Consider the following 21,733-nt stretch of genomic DNA (forward strand, 5'->3'; position numbering starts at 1 on the left):
ATATATTAGGATTAGATGATGTATATGTGGAAGACAAAAAGTGTTGTTTTAACTTTGTGTGACTGTTTAATGGGTGGCACGATGGATCAGTTGGTAGAGCTGCCACCTCTCAGCGAGAAGGTTGCCCCAGTTCAAAGCCTGGCAGGGGGTGGAGTTTGCATGTTCTCTCCGTGCATGTGCGGGTTTTTCTCCAGGTACTCCGGTTTCCTCCCACAGACCAAAAATCATGCATGTTAGGCTGATTGGTAACTCTTAATTGGCTCTAGGTGTGAGAGTGAATGGTTATTTGTCTCGTTTGTCTCCATGTGTCCCTGTGATGGACTGGAGACCTGTCCAGGGTGTCCCCTGCCTCTCGCACCATGGATATGCTTGGATATGGGCACCAGTGACCCATCAATCTAAAATATAAAACTTTGTTTTGGATTGTAGTGAGATAGGGTCGGTTAGCGTAAATTAGCTTCACTACAATCAATATTTAATGACGGGTTCTCTCTTTTTCGAGCTACTTGACAGATATGTGACAGAGATACTGTGTGGGAGATGGTCTAAAAACCAGTGACATGAGAAGTTAATTTTCTTTGACCCATCAAAATGAGTGTGGTCATTTATTAACAGAATCAAAATTTAACATCAACATTGTACACTTGATTATTCTGATTGAACGCAATAGCACAGCTTAATTAATGAGCTTTACAATGAGAAATCATACGGCCATGATTTCTCACTTGCAACTAAAATACAACAGACATTTCTGAAAATATCTGGATTAATTACTGGCAAGATAGAAGAGTTTTAAAGATGGGAAATGAAGTAGTTTAAATGGAGATGAAAAAAGATGGATGAAGATGTATGTCCGTAGACAGAACAACACGCTCCTTTGAAGCGCAGTTCGCCCGCGGTACACTGGTAGTGAAGCTCATGGCGACACTTTACCTTTGGCGGAGGATGAATCCGCGGCGGTCAAGAGGTCCTTGATACGCTACCTTTCAGCGTCTCCTCGGGGCGGCTGCGACTCGGCAGAAGTCGTGAGAACTAGTTCCACAGAACAAACCTCCTCAGAAGTTATGAAGTTTTCACCGGGTGGAGTCACAGCGAGGCATCGTGGCTCCTACAGGAACTCCAGCCGAACTTCATCAGTACCAGAACTTTGGTTCAAGTGTAGAACTCCGAACTCCGGTTCATGTCTCAGAACTTTTTCTGTTCGGTTCTGCCCTCAGAACTGACTGGAACTAGGAAGTGTCGACATTTAAAGAGTTCTGTTTCCGGTTCATTTGAGAAGTCCTGATTGGTTGAAAGAACCAACAGGGGTGTGGCTTTAGTGACGTAAGAGGTTACTACAAGTCAGAAAAACAGTGAGATGTTTTTGGAACAGACAGAGAAATGTTTTTGAGCAGACAGAGAAATGTTTAGGCGAGATGACAGACCACAGGTGCCAGCTCTTTCTTATTTCTGTCTGATAGGTTTAAAAACATGACAGTTCGTTCTAATAGCTTCTTTCTGACTTTTGACCGACATCACTCCTTCTCATTTCAGACAGAAGATCAAAAAATGCATAATTACTTTGTAACAGACATTAACTTGATTTCTACTTTGAATGAGGATTAAAAAATCATTAATACTGTTTCACAGTTGATTTAAAATGAGTAGTTCACTTCAACATTTAAAATGGTTTGAACTAAACACACTTTGATTATCAAGATATTGTAAAATAGTAATGATAATATAAAAAGAGAGTGTTCTTTCAATTGATTAGTGCAGGACACACTTAGAAAGTCTCTGGATGAGCTTAATTTGTATTTCTGGACTCAAATCAATGAAATAACAGTTCCTGTCCCATGAAGGTCCTCAGGGTCAGGTTTTGACCTGAGGCTTAGTTCACTACAGGATCTAACACTAGTTCTTGACTCACCCTTCTTACCATAAATGACTGGAACCATCATATTCATATTTTGTACTTCATTCCCTAGTTTGTAAATAGCTTTTAAATATGCCCTTGTGCAATAAAAACATTTAAAGTACTGTGTCTTAATTCTTGTGTACGTGTTACAGAGGGTCAGAATGTGCTATGAACAGAGTCCAATGCATAAATCTGAGCTAAGGCTAAATAAACTAGAGCTAAGAGTAAAGTAATACAACGCAGCGTACTGAATATATTTTATTTTATTCATGCATTGGAGGTGTTGGCAACAAATCTGTGTTAGTTTTGTGAGTTTGCTTGCCATTATTTTTATTACAGGTTATTTACTTGTGTCATGGTGTTAGATGTGACACAGTTTTAGTGGAATAAACTCTAACTGGGTGAAAATATGCCTCTGTTGTGACTGCTGACTTATGGGGGTCATGACCGGAGCATGGCCTCTACAGTACAAAAAGGCTTCATGTATCTGTCTGACCCAGTTTCAGGGCTTTTCCATAACGTGTAGAGTTACTCAAATGATCTGAAACGGGAGTCACACCCTCAAATAAAACTCAGCTATTATTACAACAACAAAGTGAACAGAGGTGCTGTCAGATCATTTGTCCTCGTAATTGGCCAATTTATGAATTATTATTGGACCTCATGGTTAGAAAAATGCATAAATCATCTTTGGAAGACTGTTTGTCTTTCAAAGTGGCATAAAGTCAGATGTACATTTAAACATCATGTATTTGATCACTTTGACCTTAAAGTTGTGCATTTTATGTACATGTTTATTTCTGTGTTGCATTGCAAATTATACTTTAGCAACAAACGAAATGACTTTTAGTTTCAAACTGTTCAATTAATCTTGTAATGATGTTTAATTTTTCCTCAGAATCAATCAGTACTTAACTGTAGCAGCACTTCTTCACAGAGTTTTTCAGCATTTGCTTTTATTCTTGAAGTTTATTTAGCAAACTCTTTAGATCTGGTTACAGTTTCAAAATAATGTACCAAAAACACACATTAAACATTAAAATTTAATTCAAGTTGCAAAATACAAAACAAGTAAAAAGGATCAAATATATTCATTTTCAGCTATTAAAAAAGAAAAGAAAAGTAGAATATGTGTGGGGTTTTTTTCAAATCATAAAATGTTTCACGTCTTTTATACATTTTTTTTTACACTTTTTGTCATAATTTGTTCAGTTAACTGAAGTTGAGCACCACCATATTTTAGCTCCAGTCCATTTTAACAGCTTTTAATTGGCCAGTGCAAATTTACATCTTCAACTTTTTTTAAAATATAAAAAAACTTCTAAACAATTAACATTTTTATCATTTTACACAACCCACTTTCCCATCTATTCAGTGATTTATGCATAACTTTTAAAATGCATTAATAACATCATATAATTTTTAATAATTATTTAGGTTCACTGATGAAAACAGAGAGGCTACATTCTACAATAATTCTTTTTTTGTTGAAACATTTTGTCTTTTATCCAAAATACTTATTTTTTTATCTTCTAAAAGACAAAACTTTTCAACAAAGAAGAATCCATCCAGAGGAACTGACTCAACCTTGTTATATTCTTTAATAAAGTTATTTTGGCTGATCCCTTCTTCAGGAGTTACCACAGCAAGTGAATTTGCATGAAATATTTGACAACTGTTTTACATCAGATGTCCTTCTTGATGCAACCTAGGCTTGAACCCACAACCTCAGGATTGCAAGACCATGGCACTGGCCACCAAGCTACCACAGCGCCCAGGGTAAGATGGGTGCATTATTTAGTAAAAAAAACAACTGAATACATAAACCTTGTGATCTGTTATAGGTAAGTATATATTGATTTGTAAAAATAAAATAGACCTGGTCTATTTTTTTTATTTTATTTTTTTGACATGAAGCTTTTATTCTGCTAACCATTCATTAATGTTAGATTTGCTTTTTATTTTATTTTTCACTTTTCTACACCACCTTGCAACCTACCTGTTTTTGTTGTTGTTGCTACTTTTCCTTTTTAATTACCATTTTATTTTCACTTGTTTTAAAAAATATATAATAATTTGTTTGCATCCTTTATGATTGTCTATTGTTGTCTTTGTTGTCGTCATCACTCTTTGTTAAAATCAGGTCTCACTTGTAAATGAGTCTCTGAGGCTCAGTGGGATTAACCTGTATAAATAAAGATTAAATTAATTTCCAATGCCAAGTCTGTAAATTTTATCTTTAGGTTAACGTGACTCATCCTATTTGTGGTGTCACTTGTAAACATTTTCAATTAGGTGTCTACTTCCTGGTCTATTTGCTGTCATGTTGTTTGAACAGATTATTGTTGGGTGAATGAAGAATAATTCTTAGTCTTTTTTTTAAAACTTTTCACAGTCAGATGCACTAACTGTCTTTTTTTCACTACCTTTCTAATCTGATGTTTCAAACATTTGATTTTCTGATTGCTTTGATAATTTGGCCATGAATGATTCCTTTATGGTTCTAATTTGCCTATTTAGCTTTCAGGTTTACACCTTTGCACCTTTATTTTTATTTTACAACATGCTGGATTTCATGCGATTTTGCTGCAGATTGCTAGATGAACTGGTGCTACTGAAAAGTACTATTAATCATTAATGTGGCACTCAAATGATAATCCACTGGTCTCAGAGAAGCTGAATGTGTGTCAGGCAAGATCTTCCGTAAACAGTTTGTGACCCACTTTAGTGTAATTATCTGATAGTTGTGTTCTATAAATTTTTAGGCCAATCTCAAAGCTCTCCTTCCTGTCCAAGAGCCTGGAGAAGATTACAGCCCACTGACTTTAAACTTATATGAGCCTGACTTGGTGTTTCAGTCTGGTTTTAAAACCTGCTACAGAATCCAATGAGGATTTTAATAATGTTCTTGTATCCACAGACTCTGGTCATTGTGTTGTTTTGATGCTGATGGACCTAACAGTTGCCTTAGATACAGTAGACTTTCAGGTCCTCTTGTCTCGCCTGGAGAACTTGGTAGGCATTTAGGGTGCTGCTCTAGAGTGGTTTGGATCCTAATTAAGAGGGTAGTTTTTGGGTTTCAGTGAGAGCCATTGAGTCCTCTGTAGCACCTCTATGGTGTGCCTCAGGACTCTCTACATGACCCTCTTCTCTTCTTCCTGAACTTACTTCCTCTTATTCATTCAACCTTTATTTAGACAGATAAATCACATTGACCCTCGGAGACTCATTTACAAGTGAGATATGTTTAGGTAGACAAAAAGTAATGAAACCGGACACTTGTAAGAAATTGGAGGCAACCCCCCCCAAAAAAAATCCTATCAAACTCTTTCTTCTTGGCTGAGAAGAAAGACCCTGATAATGAAAAAAACATCCCGCACAGACAAGCACATGGTGACGTAGAACATTCTGCAGAGTGGGGGAGACGACAAGAGCAGTGAGAGTATCCAAGGACGCTTTTGACTCTGAAAACAGTATTTATTCCCATTTTATGCTGATGACAGTCTATGTGTCACTAAAACAGGAATATCCAAACGTTGTGAACTAACTCCTGGAATGCATTGCAGAAATCAAAGCATGGATGTTTTGGTGAACCTTTTACACATGAATATGCAAAAGACAAAGGTACTGTTGTTTTGGCCCAGTGATGCTTCCAAAGTCCATACTGATCACACAATACAGTATCTGACTCAAACAACAACAAACCCAGTGTGACGTTAGATACTGGTGCTTAGATTGTCACCGGTTAAGTCCCGCTTTTATCCCTTAAGACAATTGTCCAAAGTAAACTTTTTTTCAGCACATTAAGGTTTGAATCCATTATTTTTTACTTGTTTTGATAACTGCGATGCATTTTATCTTGAGATGAGCCCATTGTTACTTATGTGACTTGTTCAAAATTGTAGTAAACCAAGCCTTTATTTAAACTCATCTAGATTACTGTAATGCTCTGTATGTTGGTGTCAATGCATCTGCCGTTTCAGATTATGTAAAATGCTGCGGCCTGTCAATTAACTGGCTCAAGAAACTTTAACCGCTTCACCACTGCCTCCTTTGGTTACCAGTCCACTTTAGAATACTTTAAACTATTTGATAAATTTGTTTTTAATTTTAAATAACCTTGGCCCTCTAATCTTGTTGAAGTAAGCTAAATGGGATGCTTTTGAGGGGAGGGGTGGAGGAGGTGGGTAAATTGGGTGGGGGTAAAGGTATGGAACAAAGTTGTGGATTTTTTTTTTTTTGTGTGTGAAAAATTGCAGATGTTTGTTATCTGTAAGATATTGACTGTAAGAGTTTTATTGTTTATTCCTGTTTTTATGATTGTATATTTTATTTTTAGTGTTTACGAGCGAGTGCATGTTTGTTTTGTTGCATTGAAGTTTGTACACCGTTTTGGTCAAATGAGAAGTTTTAAAGGGCTTCATAAATAAAAGTGGATTGGATTAACCAATCTGTATCATCCATTCAATTATGTTTTTGTACCTGCTAATTCCTGTTCAGTCATGGAAAACTGGTGCACACACACCCGCACGCATGCACGCACGCACGCACACACTTATACATACGCATATTTGTATCAATGTAACTGATCAGTCTTTTTTACAACGATGCCGAGGCATACTACATGTTTAACACGTGCACACACACCCACTCACATGTATGAAATGTTCTCAGGTCACTTCTTCAAGCTGGCACTTCACATTACGCTTGTCACCAGAGATTTAGGGGGCTTATTATGTTTGTTAAACATGTTAATCAACAGCGTTGTGGGGGGAAACATCTGAGGGTAAAGAGTGTCTTCTTGGAACAGATGGGAATTATGTGAGCATTAAGAGCTTAGATAAGGAGGCTACAACCTTTTTACTCAGGTCAGACACAATGTGAATACTGACCCAGCAGCAGCCAGGTCACACCAGGACGGACCTTAATCTGGAATGTGCTCTGAATCAAATTTCAAGTTCTTTTTGCGTTTGATTGATTTATTTATTTTTACATTTGTATTTATTTAGATCAGGGGTCTGCAACCTGTGGCTCTCAGCACATCTCCGGCTATTTTAAGATTTTACCAAAACAGACATGAAATTAAATTTTATTGGTAACAGAAAAGTCTAGTTTTAGCAGTTTTTCTGTCAGTTTTATGCAAATAATGTGAATGATACTGCTAATAGGAGCAAAACATGCTGATTAGATTTAGCTTCTTCATTTTCCCAGTTTTCAGCCTTATTGGATTTTTCACATCCACAGAATTTGTTTTTGGAATACTTTTACTTTACTTTTACTTTTAATTGTTTAGAAGATATACTGCGAGGCAGTTTAACAATAAGAACTAGAAAACATAATAACATAATTTAAATATAATTAAGGTAGTTTTAATTTGAAACATCAATAAGTCACAAAACATATTAAACAAACTAGCTTAATTTTTTATGCACAATTTAAATTTATGTTATAACACTTCAAACTGGAATTATTAGTTTTTCCACACATAAAAGGAAGACTCACACAGGCCTGCAGAATTCAATGTTTTATTAAAAAAAAAAAAAAAAAAATCAAAATCAGTGTAAACTAAATGAACCTGGTATTTTGTTTTGTCTGAAAAGGTAAAAATATAAATAAATGTTAAAATTAATTATGTATTTTTAGCTTCACAATGTTACCCCCACTGGACAGAAAAGCCCCTTCCAACAAACTTGAAGTGGCCCATGGGCCACCAGTTGAAAATCATAATCGGAGCAGGTTTTGTGACTCTGGTGAGTGAAGGGGCAGAATGGAGATTCTTTCTGTTCTTGTTGAGTTCCTCATTGATAATTTTATCATTAACTCTTTTATTGTACAGATTTGTATTGCTTCCCCAAAATGTTAATTTGCATAAACAGCAGATTTTGCAGTTATATGAAGCTTAGCAAGCAAACAAATGCATTTTTTTCTTCCAAAAATAATTATGTGCAAAGGCTGGATGAAAAATGAAGAAAAAAAAATACAACCAATGGAAAAAATGTTGTTCAAGGCTATTTAAAACATGAAGGAAAAATCGAACTGATTGAACATGCAGGTTTTATGAATTTATATGTCTCAGAACTCCTGGGCTGCAGTGTCCTGGTGTTCAGTGGAACCATCTTGTAATTCTGAGGCTGCAGGTTGGAGTCCAAGTCCAGGAAGTGCATCTGGAAAACAATTGCCAAATATTTTGTGAGAGTTTGCTCACTGTGGCAATCCCTGCAGAAGGAATCAGCCGAAAGCAAAACAAACAAACATGTCATAACATTACTGGAATTAAAAGTCATTTATCTTTTTTTTTTTTTGAGGAATTTAGAATTGTTCCTTTTTCTGAAGCATGCGTAATCAGTATCATGAATCACTTCTGAACAGCCACATACAGTATCTATTTGTCACCTGAAACCTGCTCCATTTTTTGTGCCAAATTGTAAACCCCGTGATCATCCACGTGAGCCGTGAGAATAAACACTCATGCACACAAGCACACATGTAGGTCCTCCTGACATTGCAGTCAGCTGACGTGATGTCTGCGGAGATATTGTGAACTGAAGTTTAGTGGGACACTCCAGGTGGATTAAGGTTTCCATAAAAGAGGATGAACATCCTTGATATTGTCAAATATTCACAGAGAAGAGAAAGTGAGGAGAGCTGGACACACTTAGATTTTACCGCAGAGAGAGACATACCATCTTAAAGAAAAGGGTTGGGGTCATCCATAAAGAAGTTTGAAGATCAAACAGGCAGCAGGAAACTTCTTCTCTTCGCCCAAGCTCATCATATGACATGAGTCGACGCCAATACAACTTATTAAACTGAGATTGTATTTGCAGGTTGTATGAATTAACGTCTATTCTCTGCTGTAATGCATGTTTTTTTTAAATGTATTTCAAAATGACTTGCTTAACACATGACATGTGTGTGTGCCCTCTTAGCATGCCTTTGTCTGTGCTGAAATGCACTCCATTGTGTGTGCTGATGGCCGTAACAGTGTGCGCTTGTACGCTAAAAAATCACACCATATGGATCGAGAAGCAAAACTGTAGCCAGTGTGTGGCCATCAACACAACCATCTGCAGCGGCTACTGCTACACCAGGGTGAAGACCACCACACTTTACACTCATCTGTTACTTTGGCACAATGAAATTGTAAAACAATTTAAAAGTGACCATGCACTTTCAGTGAATTATGTCATATATATATTAGGATGCCAAATTGTAAATAAAACGACACTAAATTGCATAGGAAAAAAAAAAAAACATTGAGAATGATACCATAGTGTTTTTCATAGTCTCACAGCTCTGCTTCCTGTAGGACACCAATCTGAAGGGCCGGTTTGGGAGGTCTTTCTTGATCCAGCGAAGCTGTGTGCCTCTCTCCCTGATCTACCGGGCTGTCTTTCTTCCTGGCTGCCCTCAAGATGTCAACCCACATGTGCAATACCCTGTGGCCCGCTGCTGCAGCTGCAGACGCTGTGACACAAATACACACCACTGTGTCCGCCCCAGACCATTCTCCTTTGATCAGTGCTCCATAACACTGAGCGACGTTGGGAACCACAGCCGGACCTGCATTGGAAACCTGACAACATGCTAATGGAAGTGATGCACACTCATGTGGGACAACGCAGGAATTAATCGGAGAACCAGGTTGTGTTTCTGCTTGATGTTCTTGTTTGACGTTTCTGCTCATGGTTGCTGCTATACCTTCTGTAGGTTTGATGCTGCAATAAAACACTGTGAAAAGCATGTATTACATCTGTGAATTATGCTGCTAAAAGTGTAGATGTAAAATGAAGTCTTATTTCTATATGCATGATTTATTGATTTAGAAAAGGCAGTAGTTTCGTACATGTGTATGTTTGTGAGGGAATTCATGCACACTGCATTTGGACAAAAGCTCTCAGTGTTTAGCTCAGATTAACAACAATTTGTTAAAGTGATGTTTACCTATTAAACTCCATTACAATTCAACTGATCAACACATTGGCTAAGTGTGAAATACTTTGTCTTCTTTCTGTAAGATAACAACTTCTATCACTCAGGATGTAGAAAAATAAAAAAGATAAAACATCAGGGAGTGTCAGGAAGCTTATCTAAACATTGGCAATACGGTAGTCCCTCAATACTTATAGGTTTGTTTATTGCAGATTCGTTCTATCGCGGTTTTTCAAAATAAGATTGGACATGACACACAACTGGCTGACTGACGGATGAGCCATACGATCGGCATGGAATTTTTATTTAAAATAAATTATTTAAAATTATTTAGCACCTGCTGCACATTTGTGCAGCCCAGAGCTGCAGAAAAAGCGTCCTCCTGCATCTTTGTGCAACCCATACTGCTATAGGATAAACTTCCTGCTGCAGCTGACCTGCTGATCTCTGTGCAGAGCATAGAAGTGGGTGTGGCCAAGAGCGCTTGCTGGTGGCTGAGAGCAGAGGAGGCAAGGAGCTGAAATAAATAAAATAAATAAATAAAGTGCTATGTGTTGTCATCACTATATGCTCCCATACAAAAACGAAATTAGTTCTATGCATTTAACCCATTGCACCTGGGATGCACCCAGGTGGAGCAGTGGGCAGCTACGTAAGCACCCGTGCTCAGAGACACCACAAGATGTGCACTGACCTGGGACTGAACCCAGGGCCTTTGGGTCCTGAGTCGGCTGCCCTGCCCCTACATCATGACATTCTGTGCTTTTTTTGAGCATTTAGAGATTAGAAACATTGTTTAGAATATTGCAAGAGTGTGGGAAGTGTTTGAAACACCTTAATTTATATATCTATATAAATACTAAAATAAACTACTACTTACTACTTGTACTATTATTCCTATTTCGCGGTTTTTCACATATCGTGGGTCTTCAGGGTACGGATCCCCTGCGAAAAACGAGGGACTACTGCAGATCTTCTAGTCTCTGTGGCAGAGGTTTCAGAGGAATGAGCTTGCTTTATACAGACAGCAGAGCATCAAACTGATAACTAAATAGTTAGATACCAAACGTCTCATATGTTTTGTGCTCTTTGAGTTCTTTTGAAGCTGTTTCTGTGAGACTTTCCTGAGACGGGAGACATTATTTCTAGTGAAAAACTGTTTCCATATGAGGTCAGTGTCTCTGCAAAAATATGTAAACAGCATATATATAGCTGCTGTGAAACACACTTTGTGGTCTGTTACATTATTTTCATTGCACTTACAATTTGTTCAGCAGCGGAGAGAGAATATGAAGCTGTCTGAATCTTTCGAACAACACTGACCCCCGTAACCAGTCAGAAATGAACAGATTACTGAACTTCACTCAGTGTTGCATTCCCCTGCACTTGAACTTCTACTCGACCATCTTGATAACTTATACTAATCTGAAGTCTCTTTGTTTTTGATAATTTAGTGATTTTGTAAAAACAACAGCATAATACTGAAACTGAAACCTTTTGGGGCTTCTTTGCACTTTGCTAAGTAAAGAGCTAATAGAGCTACATGAATATGTTGCTCAATCCTGAGGTGTTTTGTGCAGTTATCACAATCTGATGTTCAGGCTGCAGCAAATTGGAATACAAATTCAATAATAAAATAATTAGCTGTTGCAAATTTTTATCATCTTTATGGAGACTTGTTTAAAGCTATAAGAAGAGGATTTTGTTGCTGGCTGCACGGAGGCGCAGTTGGCCAAGCTGCTGCCTCTCAGCAAAAAGATTGCCGATTCAAATCCCGGCCCAGGATCTTTCTGGGTGGAGTTTGCATGTTCTCTCCATGCATGTGTGGATTTTCTCCGGGTACTCCAGTTTCCTCCCACAGACCAAAAACATGCATGTTAGACTGAATGGTAGCTCTAAATTGTCTCTAGGTGTGAGTGAGAGAGTGAATTATTGTTTATCTGGTTTGTCTCGATGTGTCCCTGTGATGGACTGGAGACCCATCCTGGGTGTACCCAGCCTCTCGCACTGTGTTTGCTGGACACCAGCGACCCCCTTGACCCGAAAAGGAAGGAGCGTGTAAAAGATAATGGATGGATGGATTTTGTTGCTAGCAAAATTGTTGGCAGGATGAAGATGGTTCTGGTTTGGTTATGAGTCTCACTGGCTCTGTTCCTTGGCTGGCAGCAAAATGTGGGTGGAGAGAGATGTCAGAGTTATATTCAGGTCTGCATAGCTGCATGGGTTTCCCCTCTATATATACACCCCCAGCCTTGTCCTATTCTTGCCTTGCTCCGTGTCTCTCAGGGACTCTCAGCCTGCTCTCCCTCTGCAGCCTCCATTACTGTACCAACCAAATTTTGCACTCGACAGCAACCAAGACCCATGGCCCAGCAGCAGCAAATTAGGTAGGAATGTGTTGAGCATGATGTGAGAGCTATGAGAAAAGCCTTTATAAATAATTATTTAAGAGCTGTATGTTCCATTAAGTCCAGACGTTAGTATGATCTTAAATGCTGGTGTGTTTGGTTATGTTAAAGCCTCACATGAAACTCAAGGACACACTGTTGGAAATCAAAAAAATGACTTTCACCAGGAGTAAATTTCCTTCTTTCACAATACACACGTTATGACATTAATTTATTTTATCGAGTCTTGTCCTTCCACAGCTTACCTGCCAAACTAATTAATGGAGGGATTGCAGGCATGGTGGGAGTCACCTGCGTGTTCCCAATAGACCTGGCCAAGACCCGACTGCAGAACCAGCGCAGCGGGCAGCAACTGTACAAAAACATGTAAGAATCACATCACCGAAAAAAGAAAGCTCCACCCCTCACACGCTCTTACCCTTCCCTCTGGTACAACGTTGGAGAGCATGGTTTGACACAATAAAGCAAAATCTTACAACGCTCATTATTTTTAACCATTTTTTCCAACTTCAGGATGGATTGTCTTATTAAAACTGTGAAATCTGAAGGCTACTTTGGCATGTACAGAGGTAAGACTCAACGACATGTCATTATAGGTAATGAAATACAAGTGCTGTCAGCAAAGAACGAGTTTAGATTGCATTTAAACATTTGAAAATCAATAAATCTATCTTTGTTTCAAACTAAAATGTTGTCTTTCATCTGAATATCCCCCCACAAAATAAGTTATATGCCATTGTTCTTGCCTGACTTATTTGTCATTCGTTTTAAAGAAATCTTTTGAATTTTCAGAAACACGTATTCAGATTTGAACGAGCTCATAACTGTCTCTGCAGGCGCTGCAGTAAATCTTACCTTGGTAACCCCGGAGAAAGCCATAAAACTAGCTGCTAATGACTTCTTTCGCCACCAGCTGAGCAAAGAGTTGTGAGTACCGCTCAAGAAAAAAGACTAATTCTTATCTAAGTCTTGTTCATTCTGGTTATTTTAACCCAGCCGCATGTCTCTTCAGTGGTGGGCTTACGGTTTTCAAAGAGATGCTGGCGGGATGTTGCGCAGGAATGTGCCAAGTCATCGTCACCACACCAATGGAGATGCTGAAGATTCAGCTGCAAGATGCTGGCAGGCTAGGTGTGGTAAACAAGCCACTTCCAATAAGAAAGCCCTCTCAGTCAACAAACATCTAGTCTTGAATTGTTTTATATCTTTTAGTGGCTCAGCAGAGAGTAATGCCAAGTGTGGTGACAACGCTGAAGATGGGGGGCACCAGTGCTGTTCTCAGCCGTTCCTATAACACGGCCCCTACATCTCAGGTCATTCGTACATCTGCCCTGCAGATCACCAAAGAACTACTGAGGACCAGTGGAGTTGCAGGATTGTACAAGGGACTTGGGGCCACACTGATGAGGTGACTGGAGCAAGCGTTCAGCAAACCAACTTCTTGCCCGTCATGTTTTTAGTGTCGCCGCTGAACGGTTAGCATGGTATTTCTCATTTTCTTTAGGGACATCCCGTTCTCTGTTGTGTACTTCCCACTTTTTGCACATCTGCACCAGCTTGGTAGGCATTCATCTCAAGATCTATCTGTGCCGTTTTATTGGTCCTTCATGTCCGGCTGCTTGGCTGGATCCATCGCTGCTGTGGCTGTGAGTCCGTGTGACGGTAAGTTGTTTAAAGTATTTATATTCAATACTTTGGACAACTGGAGACCAAATACCGGTTAGATTTAGACTAAAATTTGAGCTTGTAGCCTAGATGTTCGGAACACCCAATTAAGTTTTATCTGTGTTGCACAGTGGTCAAGACAAGGGTGCAGTCACTCAAAAAAGGAGCTAACGAGGAAACCTACAAGGGAGTGGTTGACTGTATCAGGTAGTTAGTTTCCAACACTGGATTTTAGCCCAAGTCAAATATTTTGAATTCCCTCTTACATTTTTTTTACAGTACAATTCTGATCTTTCTTTTCCTTTTACAGAAATATCCTGAAAAAAGAGGGTCCCAGTGCTTTCCTAAAAGGGTCTGGCTGTCGAGCTCTAGTCATCGCTCCTCTCTTCGGCATTGCCCAGGTTGTGTACTATGTGGGAGTTGGAGAGTTCCTGCTGGGGTACGCGCCCTACAACATATACTCTGCATAAACATGTTTCTAGACCTTTATGGAGGTTTTGTATAATATTTTTTTTTAATTGCAGCAGCTATCCTGGGCAATAAACCCGGCTCTTCTTCTTTTTTTTATTAAAAACAAATGTTTACTCTCTTTATTTTAAGAGAATCAGAGTTAAAACATTAATAGGACCAGAAATAAGCTATTTTCTATTAGAATGGCTTCTTCTTATATCTTTAGCTTAACTGTCTTTTATTTAAAAGACTAAAGTTGATGCTAACTTGTCTTTAGCCTTCGGTGGAGCTTATGAGATGAGAGCTGCTTCCCTCACTAAGGGATTTGTTCACTCTTTTGCTCAGAACAAACCAAACCTTTCCCTCCGCTTTTAGATTCAGCTCTCACTCCTAAATATATGTTCCCATCAGTCACCCCCACTGTAACCCTAAGCTACACATCCCACCAGCTGATCGCTCCTGGCAGCCACTAGGTAATGGTGTTGTGAAAGAAAGCTAAACAACACTGCATAAAATGAAACCAATACTTGAACTACTTTGATCTGTTTTAGGTTACATGTGAAAATGGAGTTTGGAGATTATTTCTAATTCATGTATATATTGTAAAATTGTTTATAAAGTAAATGTAGATAACTTCTACTGGAAGACATTTATCAAGTTATGCACTCTAAATAAACTGCAAACAACGTGGACAGTCTATTCAATATTTACTTGTTTTTTCTGAAACGTTTCCCAGTATTTGGTCACAGTTTGCCGTCTGCACTTCGATTTTAAGGAAGAAATGTATACTGTTACTGTGAATCCTTGCTACGGCAGCCTGAAAACCTCTTTTTATTTTATTTCAGCAATATCAGTAGATAAGACAACACAGGGCTCCAGCGAATTGCCTTTTTACTTTAAAGGAAATTAAGTAAAAAATAGCAGAGTAAAATGATGATAATGAGACTTTATCAATGGGTTTAATAAACTCTAAGGACCAAGTCTTAAAAAAAAGGTGCAACTTGTCGAGATGTGCTCTTAGCCCAGGATTAAAAACAGGAGCAGCTTTAGGCTACTTTCTCCTTTTCTTATTAAAACTGCCGAGTACTATTTATTTTAGTATTCTGTTTTTTACAGTTGTCTCAAGTTGTGCATCTGAAACTAAAAGCAGTTTTGGATTTTCAAGTACATTTTTTTGAATTACACAACTTAATAAATATTTCAGAATGCTAAATCAAATGTAATGATTGCAGTGTTTTTTTATGTGTTGTTGTTACAATTTGAACGTGTTGCATATGATAATATATTTTACCTGTACATAACACTTTTCTTCTTAAGCAACCTTCTAAAGTGTTGGACTAATCCTCCACATATGCACCGTGGTTTTGTTTTTGGCTGTAAAAGTGCTCATGTTGCAATGTTGGGGTAACTTTAGCTCGGGTAGTCCTTCAACTTCATGTTGCATTTCAAACAAAACTATCTCCTCAGCTGACGACTGCTGTCAGCTGTTAATGAAACTCAAACGATGAAAGGTGAACCTCTGACACGAATCTTCTGCAACTAAATAAGAAGGCTTTTTTTTTTTAGTGTAAGCTGTTTTATTACAGAGGATTTGTCTAATTTTGTCTGCGATTTTGTGAAAATTTATACTTGCATCTATAGTTTATTCCATGCAAAAACATCTTCCCACGTCCATTGTGTTATTTTATAGAAATAAAATCATCTGACATTGCCTGAAAATTTATACTAAAACCTAGATGAAAATGATATTTGTAAAATGTTTTGCTGCAAATTTGCTTAAGAGAAGGAAAAGTTTGGATCTGAACACGAATAGAAAAATAACTATATCTTGGAAACATTAAAAAATGTGTTTTTAATGAAGACATGTACTTGATTAGGATACTGTTAATTGCCTGCAACAAAAAAAAGCTACAACAAGAAACTGGTACCAGATATCTGCTCCCTCCATACACCACTGGCTGAATATTGTTAGGGAAATTTATGAAATGGAACCAATGACTTTCATTCTTAGACTAAAAGAAGACAGTTTTATGAATAAGTGGGGAAAATGGACACAGTACGACACCTACGAAGAGACATGAGGAAACTCAATATGATTAAATGAGGAATAGACTTTAGATACCTGCGATCGAGATTTATTTTTATTTTATTGTTATATGCATCTATATACATGTGTATGTATATATATATATATATATATATATATATATATATTTTTTTTTATTGCTTACTTATTTATTATTTATTTTATTGTAACAGGGTGGCTGTGGATGAATGGTTAGAGCAGTTGTCCTCAAATGCAAGAGCTGGTGGTTTGAATCCACCAGCAGTCACGTGCTGAAGTGTCCCTGGGCAAGACATTGAACCCCTCGTTGCCTCCCATGTGTGTCCCATCGGTGTATGAATGTGATAAAGTTCTGATTAGTCTCTTTAGAATGATTTGTTCAATTAGCTTTGTAGGGATCTTATAGTGCTGTATGAATGGGTAAATGAGGCACAGAGTGCAGTGTACAGCTCTTTGAGTGTCTTCATAAGATAGAAAGGTGCTATATAAGTACAGTCCATTTACCATATATATATATATATATATATATATACATATATATATATATATATATATATATGTGTGTGTATGTTTATTTATATTTCTTTTGGATGTTTGCCCCTTTCATGTTTTTTTTTTTTTTTTTATATTCCTGTAAAGAGACTCCAGATTAGGCTATCATAATCTATAAAATGTATGTGATATATCCTTGAAATGTTTGAAAATGTTCCTAAAAACTAAAGTGAAAAAGAAAGAAAGAAAACTATGTGGGGGAGTCTCATTTGATATAGTGACTCCAGAGTTAATTGTCGAAATCATAGGAATATGAAGTATTAACAGCAATTCCTAAACAAAATAGTCAACAAGTCCTATTGTTTAAAAAAAAAAAGGTTTTTTTTTTTCTTTAAAAAATAATTTTTAAAAAGTGAGTTCAACAACTGTACCAGTAAATACTTCAATTTAAACAATAAATAATTGAGAGTTGTTTTGACTGGTAGTCATTTAGGAATGTAAAAAATAAATAAATAAACCACAACACGTTGACTTTATGGTACAATTCATAGAAAGATGATCTGATTTGAATGTGTGTCAGAAAATAACAACAAGCTGTAAATCTGCGAGATGATAGAAGACACAAGACGGAACGTGTAAAACCTTGGAGGCTTTATTAAACTTCAGACAACTATTTTCCTGAGAACCCCAAAATGGTACTCGAATTACCACACGATCATCTGTGAGCGTCATTCACACTAAAATAACGGAGAAACACAGCAACAGCTTTTGGACGGAGCAGCAGTAAACACTGAAGCTCCTCTGAAATGACAGTCTGCTGACTCTCTCGTGTGTCGCCTGAATGGTGAGAGTAAACACTGCCAAATGGCATCATGAAGTACTGAGAGAGCCTTTGTTGTCTGGAGCCAAATTACACCGAATAAAAAACAGGCGACAAATAAAAATGATCTGAACCACAGCCGACCAGTGTCCACATCCTCATGAATTTCACCTAATGTGTTCTTTAAGTACCAACAGGATTGTATGACGACTACAAGGACATTTGTTGCTTTAGCAAAACCTTTACTGTTTGAGTCAAAGTGGAGTGCAACACTTTAATGCACACTGGAACGAGTCGTGCCACATGCACTCCTAGTCACTTACTTGCAATCCAAATCCATGAAAAAAAATATACACATGTATTTGCTACAACCTGCTGCTTACTAAATAGCTTATTAAAAAAAAAGGCACAATAAAAAGCTTTAAATTCAGTACTTGCCTTTGCAAAAACACCATAACGATCACGTCTATGTACAACTACAGCAAACACATGTTGGGAGTCAACATGTTAAAGCAAAAATTCTGTTCTTAAGTGGGGTTTGGTGGAAAGGTGATGAGCAATTAATATCTTACCTGTAGGTAACTCTCTGAATGACCTCAGTTTAGAGAGTTAATACGTTTTGACCAGATATATGTGGGTGATCTGAGCAGGGTCAAGACCAGAGTAGTTTGTTATTGTCTTAAAATAATATCAATCTATAAACTAACCTTTAACAAACCTGTTGACATCATTCACTTTCACATTATGCTGTAGTTTTTATAGGATGATTTGGTTAATAGCACTCCTGGTACGACCTGGGGCACGTCCAGAAATAATACTATAACATTTCAGCTGGAATACCCATTTTGATGGAAGATTTATGGCGGTATAAAGTTTTATCAACGTTGTTGCATGACCTGCTACAAATGTTTTTGATTTTTTTTTCTTCTTTTAGTTGTTTAAGGATGTCACCGATCCTCTTTGGTCTTGGCCTTGCTCTGACTAGCTGGTAGCTTGTCGGTCATGTGACTCATGTCAGAATGACACGAAATAGAACGAGACTGTTCAAAGAACTGTTTAAGGCAGGTAAGAGGTATGCAACAGGGATAATGATTTATAATCTTTCTACAGAACCCCACTTTAAAAGATCTAAACTAATCCTTTAAATAATAACTATGACATCAGATTGAACAACTGGCCAAAAAAAGTCATATGTACATACTGGAATAAATTCCCTTCAAATACCTGCTACAGCTGTATTAACCGGGACAGACAGTTCCACAGTGTACATATCGTGAGATGTTTTAGTTGTCATGGGGGGGTCTATTTTCAAAGCACAAAAGGATTACATAAGTTGAAGGGGAGGAAAGACCCACAGGCTGATTTACTGCTCTCAGTTAACCAGCTGGTGTAAATTTGGGCGGTAAACACAACCACGCAATCTGAGTCAAACTATTCAGTCGATAAAGACTGAAACATTCACTCTCACAGTGTATTTATAATTAAGGAAAGAGCAGAGATGAGGAGCCTCTTTCTCTGGGAGGAATTGGGAACACAATATTTTAGTTGCATGAAACGCTCCTTTTCATTAGATTTTTTAAAAATTGGATCATGTTTTATATCTTTGCTGGTTCTTTTCAACTTCTACCGTTTTTATAAAAGTACCTGTTCTGATAGATTAGGTAATGTTTTTAATCGTTTGGGTTTACCGTATTTTTCGGACTATAAGGCACAATTAAAACCGTTGAATTTTCTCACAAATTGACAGTGAGCCTTATAATCCAGAGCTCCTTAATTCTGGTTATGCTTACTGACCTCAAATCAATTTTACGTTGTACATGGTGCTCAAAAATCTATCAAAATGAACGTATTTCGCTTAATGCGCCTTATAATCCGAAAAATACGGTAGTAGAAAAATGCTTGCAATGTTTTAATGAAATGCAAGATTAGTTTCCCAAAGTCAGAAATCAAATAAATTATTATTTACATGCTTTATGGTAAATGTGTTAAAACATGCAAAATGTATGTCTATTTGTCTAAAATACTAAATGGTGCATTTCTTATAGTTTTTCTAAGAAACTGAAGGTCAATTAGCTAAACTAAAAGTGTAAAAAGTGGTTACATGAGAAATTTGTTTTCATTTGTATTAAAAAAAAAAAAAAGAAGTTAAATCTGCCTAAAAAAAAAACCTCCACCAGCACTATTTCAGAGGTCAGGGTTAAACGGAACATGATTGAGAATAATAAAACATAAAATACAAAACTTAACGAGGTTTAGACATTTACACATCAATTTGATTTCACTTGTTCAACTTTCATGCCACAGAACAAGTGTCAGTGTGTGTTGGTATGTGTGTGTGCATCTGTGTTACAGATGAGAAACCCATCTAGTTTCACCTCAGATTGCTCTCCCAGGTTTCTCACAGCCAAGAGGTCAGTGTCAATGCCATGTGAAAAAACCCTGACACTGTTGTGATGCTATGTGGCCTAGGACTCGTAGTAGTGTCCAAATGGTAGAACGGAAAAAGATGAGCTGCAATGTTCCCACTAAACATGTAAAAGTCTTATTGAGATGTTATAAAAAACATTATTCATCATGGCCAGTGACGATAAATAAATAAATTATATATACTGTATGTAGAAAACAAGAAGAGGCCAAAAAAAATGGAAGGGCAGAAGTTTATGGAATGGTCATTTTATCCGAAGCGCTGAGGAGCCTTTAGGTGCTGGATAGAGCCGGGGGTCTTAAATGACTTCCCTGCTATTACGAATGGCACAGCAGAGAACCATGCTGAAAATCATCCCAATGATCTGTTGAGAAGAAAAACAGACAAGTCGTTTTAATAAGGGAAGGGGAATTTATTAATGATTTTTCTAATCTTCTATCTCACCATGACTCCAGCGACGCAGATGCCTACATAGCCAATGATGTAGAGTTTATTGTTGAAGAAGTCTTCTATTCCTGACTCACAGTCCTGCAGAGTACAGATAAGAGCAGTAAGTACACCGTTTCCTCTGAGTCTGCCGGGATGTTTTCACATTTCATGATGGTTCGCTGATTAGGAAACAAAGTCTGATGACAGACCTTGTTTTCAAACTCCGAAATGGGACATGGGCTGGCTTTGGTTCCACAACATTTCAGCTGAAAATCAAAAGAAATTGATGGTGTTACAATCAAATTTCTGTTGTTTTCTGCAGTTTAATATACATAGTTGAACAAAAACCCATTTGTTTTTCTTAACGTACCACTTTTTGGTAAGTGATGATCAAAGTGCCATTATTGTTCTCATTGTAGGCCTCTGTGTAGAACTTCTGCACATTTTCAATTATCTGCATCAAACAAGATAATTGGGTTTGGCACAAAAGTTATCATATTTTGGCAACACTGTAAAACCTTTTATACATTTATAAATTAGTTATCAAAGAAGTGTACCTTATCTTTGTTTAGGAATGCAAACACTCCTGCAGCCACTTCTGATCCAAAAATAATCAGCAGACAAGCAAAAAACTGTGGAGGGAGGGGGAAATTAATTGATGATGATTCAAGTTAATGGAAATTTAATTGAAGAAAAAAAAGCAAATGTGTTTTTGTACTCACTGAACCCAAAAGACATTGAGATTCCCTAACAGCTCCACAACAGCCAAAGAAACCGACCAGCATTATAAGACTGCCAGCACCTATCAGAATATACACACCTGGAAAAAAAAAATGCAAAAAAGCAGAAAGCAATTAATATTAAACAAAGAATTAAAATTAGGCTTCTAGCTCGTTAGGGCACCAGACACATGAATGAAATACAACAACACAATTTAGAAACACCAGCACTGCTTTTAGCGAAGGATGAGTTCCACTCATGAGAGTCCACCAGAAGAGGGCAGCATCGAGTTACAAAAGTGGAACCAAAACTTGCTTTTACTGTCTGTCTGTCTGTCTGTCTGTCTGTCTGTCTGTCTGTCTGTCTGTCTGTCTGTCTGTCTGTCTGTCTGTCTGTCTATCTATCTATCTATCTATCTACCTATCTATCT

General features: G+C 37.5%; 3 protein-coding genes across 3 annotated transcripts in view; 2 read left to right on the forward strand and 1 right to left on the reverse strand.

Annotated features, from left to right (window-relative positions):
• The first annotated feature begins 3,641 nt into the window (after positions 1 to 3,641).
• On the forward strand, positions 3,642 to 9,488 carry LOC119417262 (follitropin subunit beta-like). Its single transcript, XM_037684472.1, has 3 exons — positions 3,642 to 3,676; positions 8,827 to 8,989; positions 9,207 to 9,488. The coding sequence occupies exons 1-3, from the start codon at positions 3,642 to 3,644 to the stop codon at positions 9,486 to 9,488; spliced, it is 480 nt and encodes a 159-aa protein (XP_037540400.1).
• Positions 9,489 to 12,100: 2,612 nt separating this feature from the next.
• Positions 12,101 to 15,435, forward strand: slc25a55b (solute carrier family 25 member 55b). The gene is made up of 9 exons (XM_037684110.1): positions 12,101 to 12,216; positions 12,478 to 12,603; positions 12,751 to 12,806; positions 13,074 to 13,164; positions 13,250 to 13,368; positions 13,450 to 13,645; positions 13,742 to 13,899; positions 14,034 to 14,109; positions 14,213 to 15,435. The coding sequence occupies exons 1-9, from the start codon at positions 12,194 to 12,196 to the stop codon at positions 14,370 to 14,372; spliced, it is 1,005 nt and encodes a 334-aa protein (XP_037540038.1). The 5' UTR covers positions 12,101 to 12,193; the 3' UTR covers positions 14,373 to 15,435.
• Positions 15,436 to 20,346: 4,911 nt separating this feature from the next.
• Positions 20,347 to 21,733, reverse strand: part of LOC119416917 (tetraspanin-2-like) — a 10,198-nt gene continuing 8,811 nt past the window's right edge. The window contains exons 3-8 of the mRNA XM_037684111.1: positions 21,306 to 21,403; positions 21,141 to 21,215; positions 20,954 to 21,037; positions 20,793 to 20,849; positions 20,599 to 20,682; positions 20,347 to 20,518 (exon numbers count right to left, since the gene is read on the reverse strand). Of these exons, the coding sequence (XP_037540039.1) occupies positions 20,453 to 20,518; positions 20,599 to 20,682; positions 20,793 to 20,849; positions 20,954 to 21,037; positions 21,141 to 21,215; positions 21,306 to 21,403 (464 nt within the window). The 3' untranslated portion in view covers positions 20,347 to 20,452. The remainder of the gene's footprint in view (positions 20,519 to 20,598; positions 20,683 to 20,792; positions 20,850 to 20,953; positions 21,038 to 21,140; positions 21,216 to 21,305; positions 21,404 to 21,733) is intronic.

This window comes from Nematolebias whitei, chromosome 11 (genome assembly GCF_014905685.2).
Source record: "Nematolebias whitei isolate Nwh7 chromosome 11, NemWhi1, whole genome shotgun sequence".
NCBI classification, from domain to species: domain Eukaryota; kingdom Metazoa; phylum Chordata; class Actinopteri; order Cyprinodontiformes; family Rivulidae; genus Nematolebias; species Nematolebias whitei.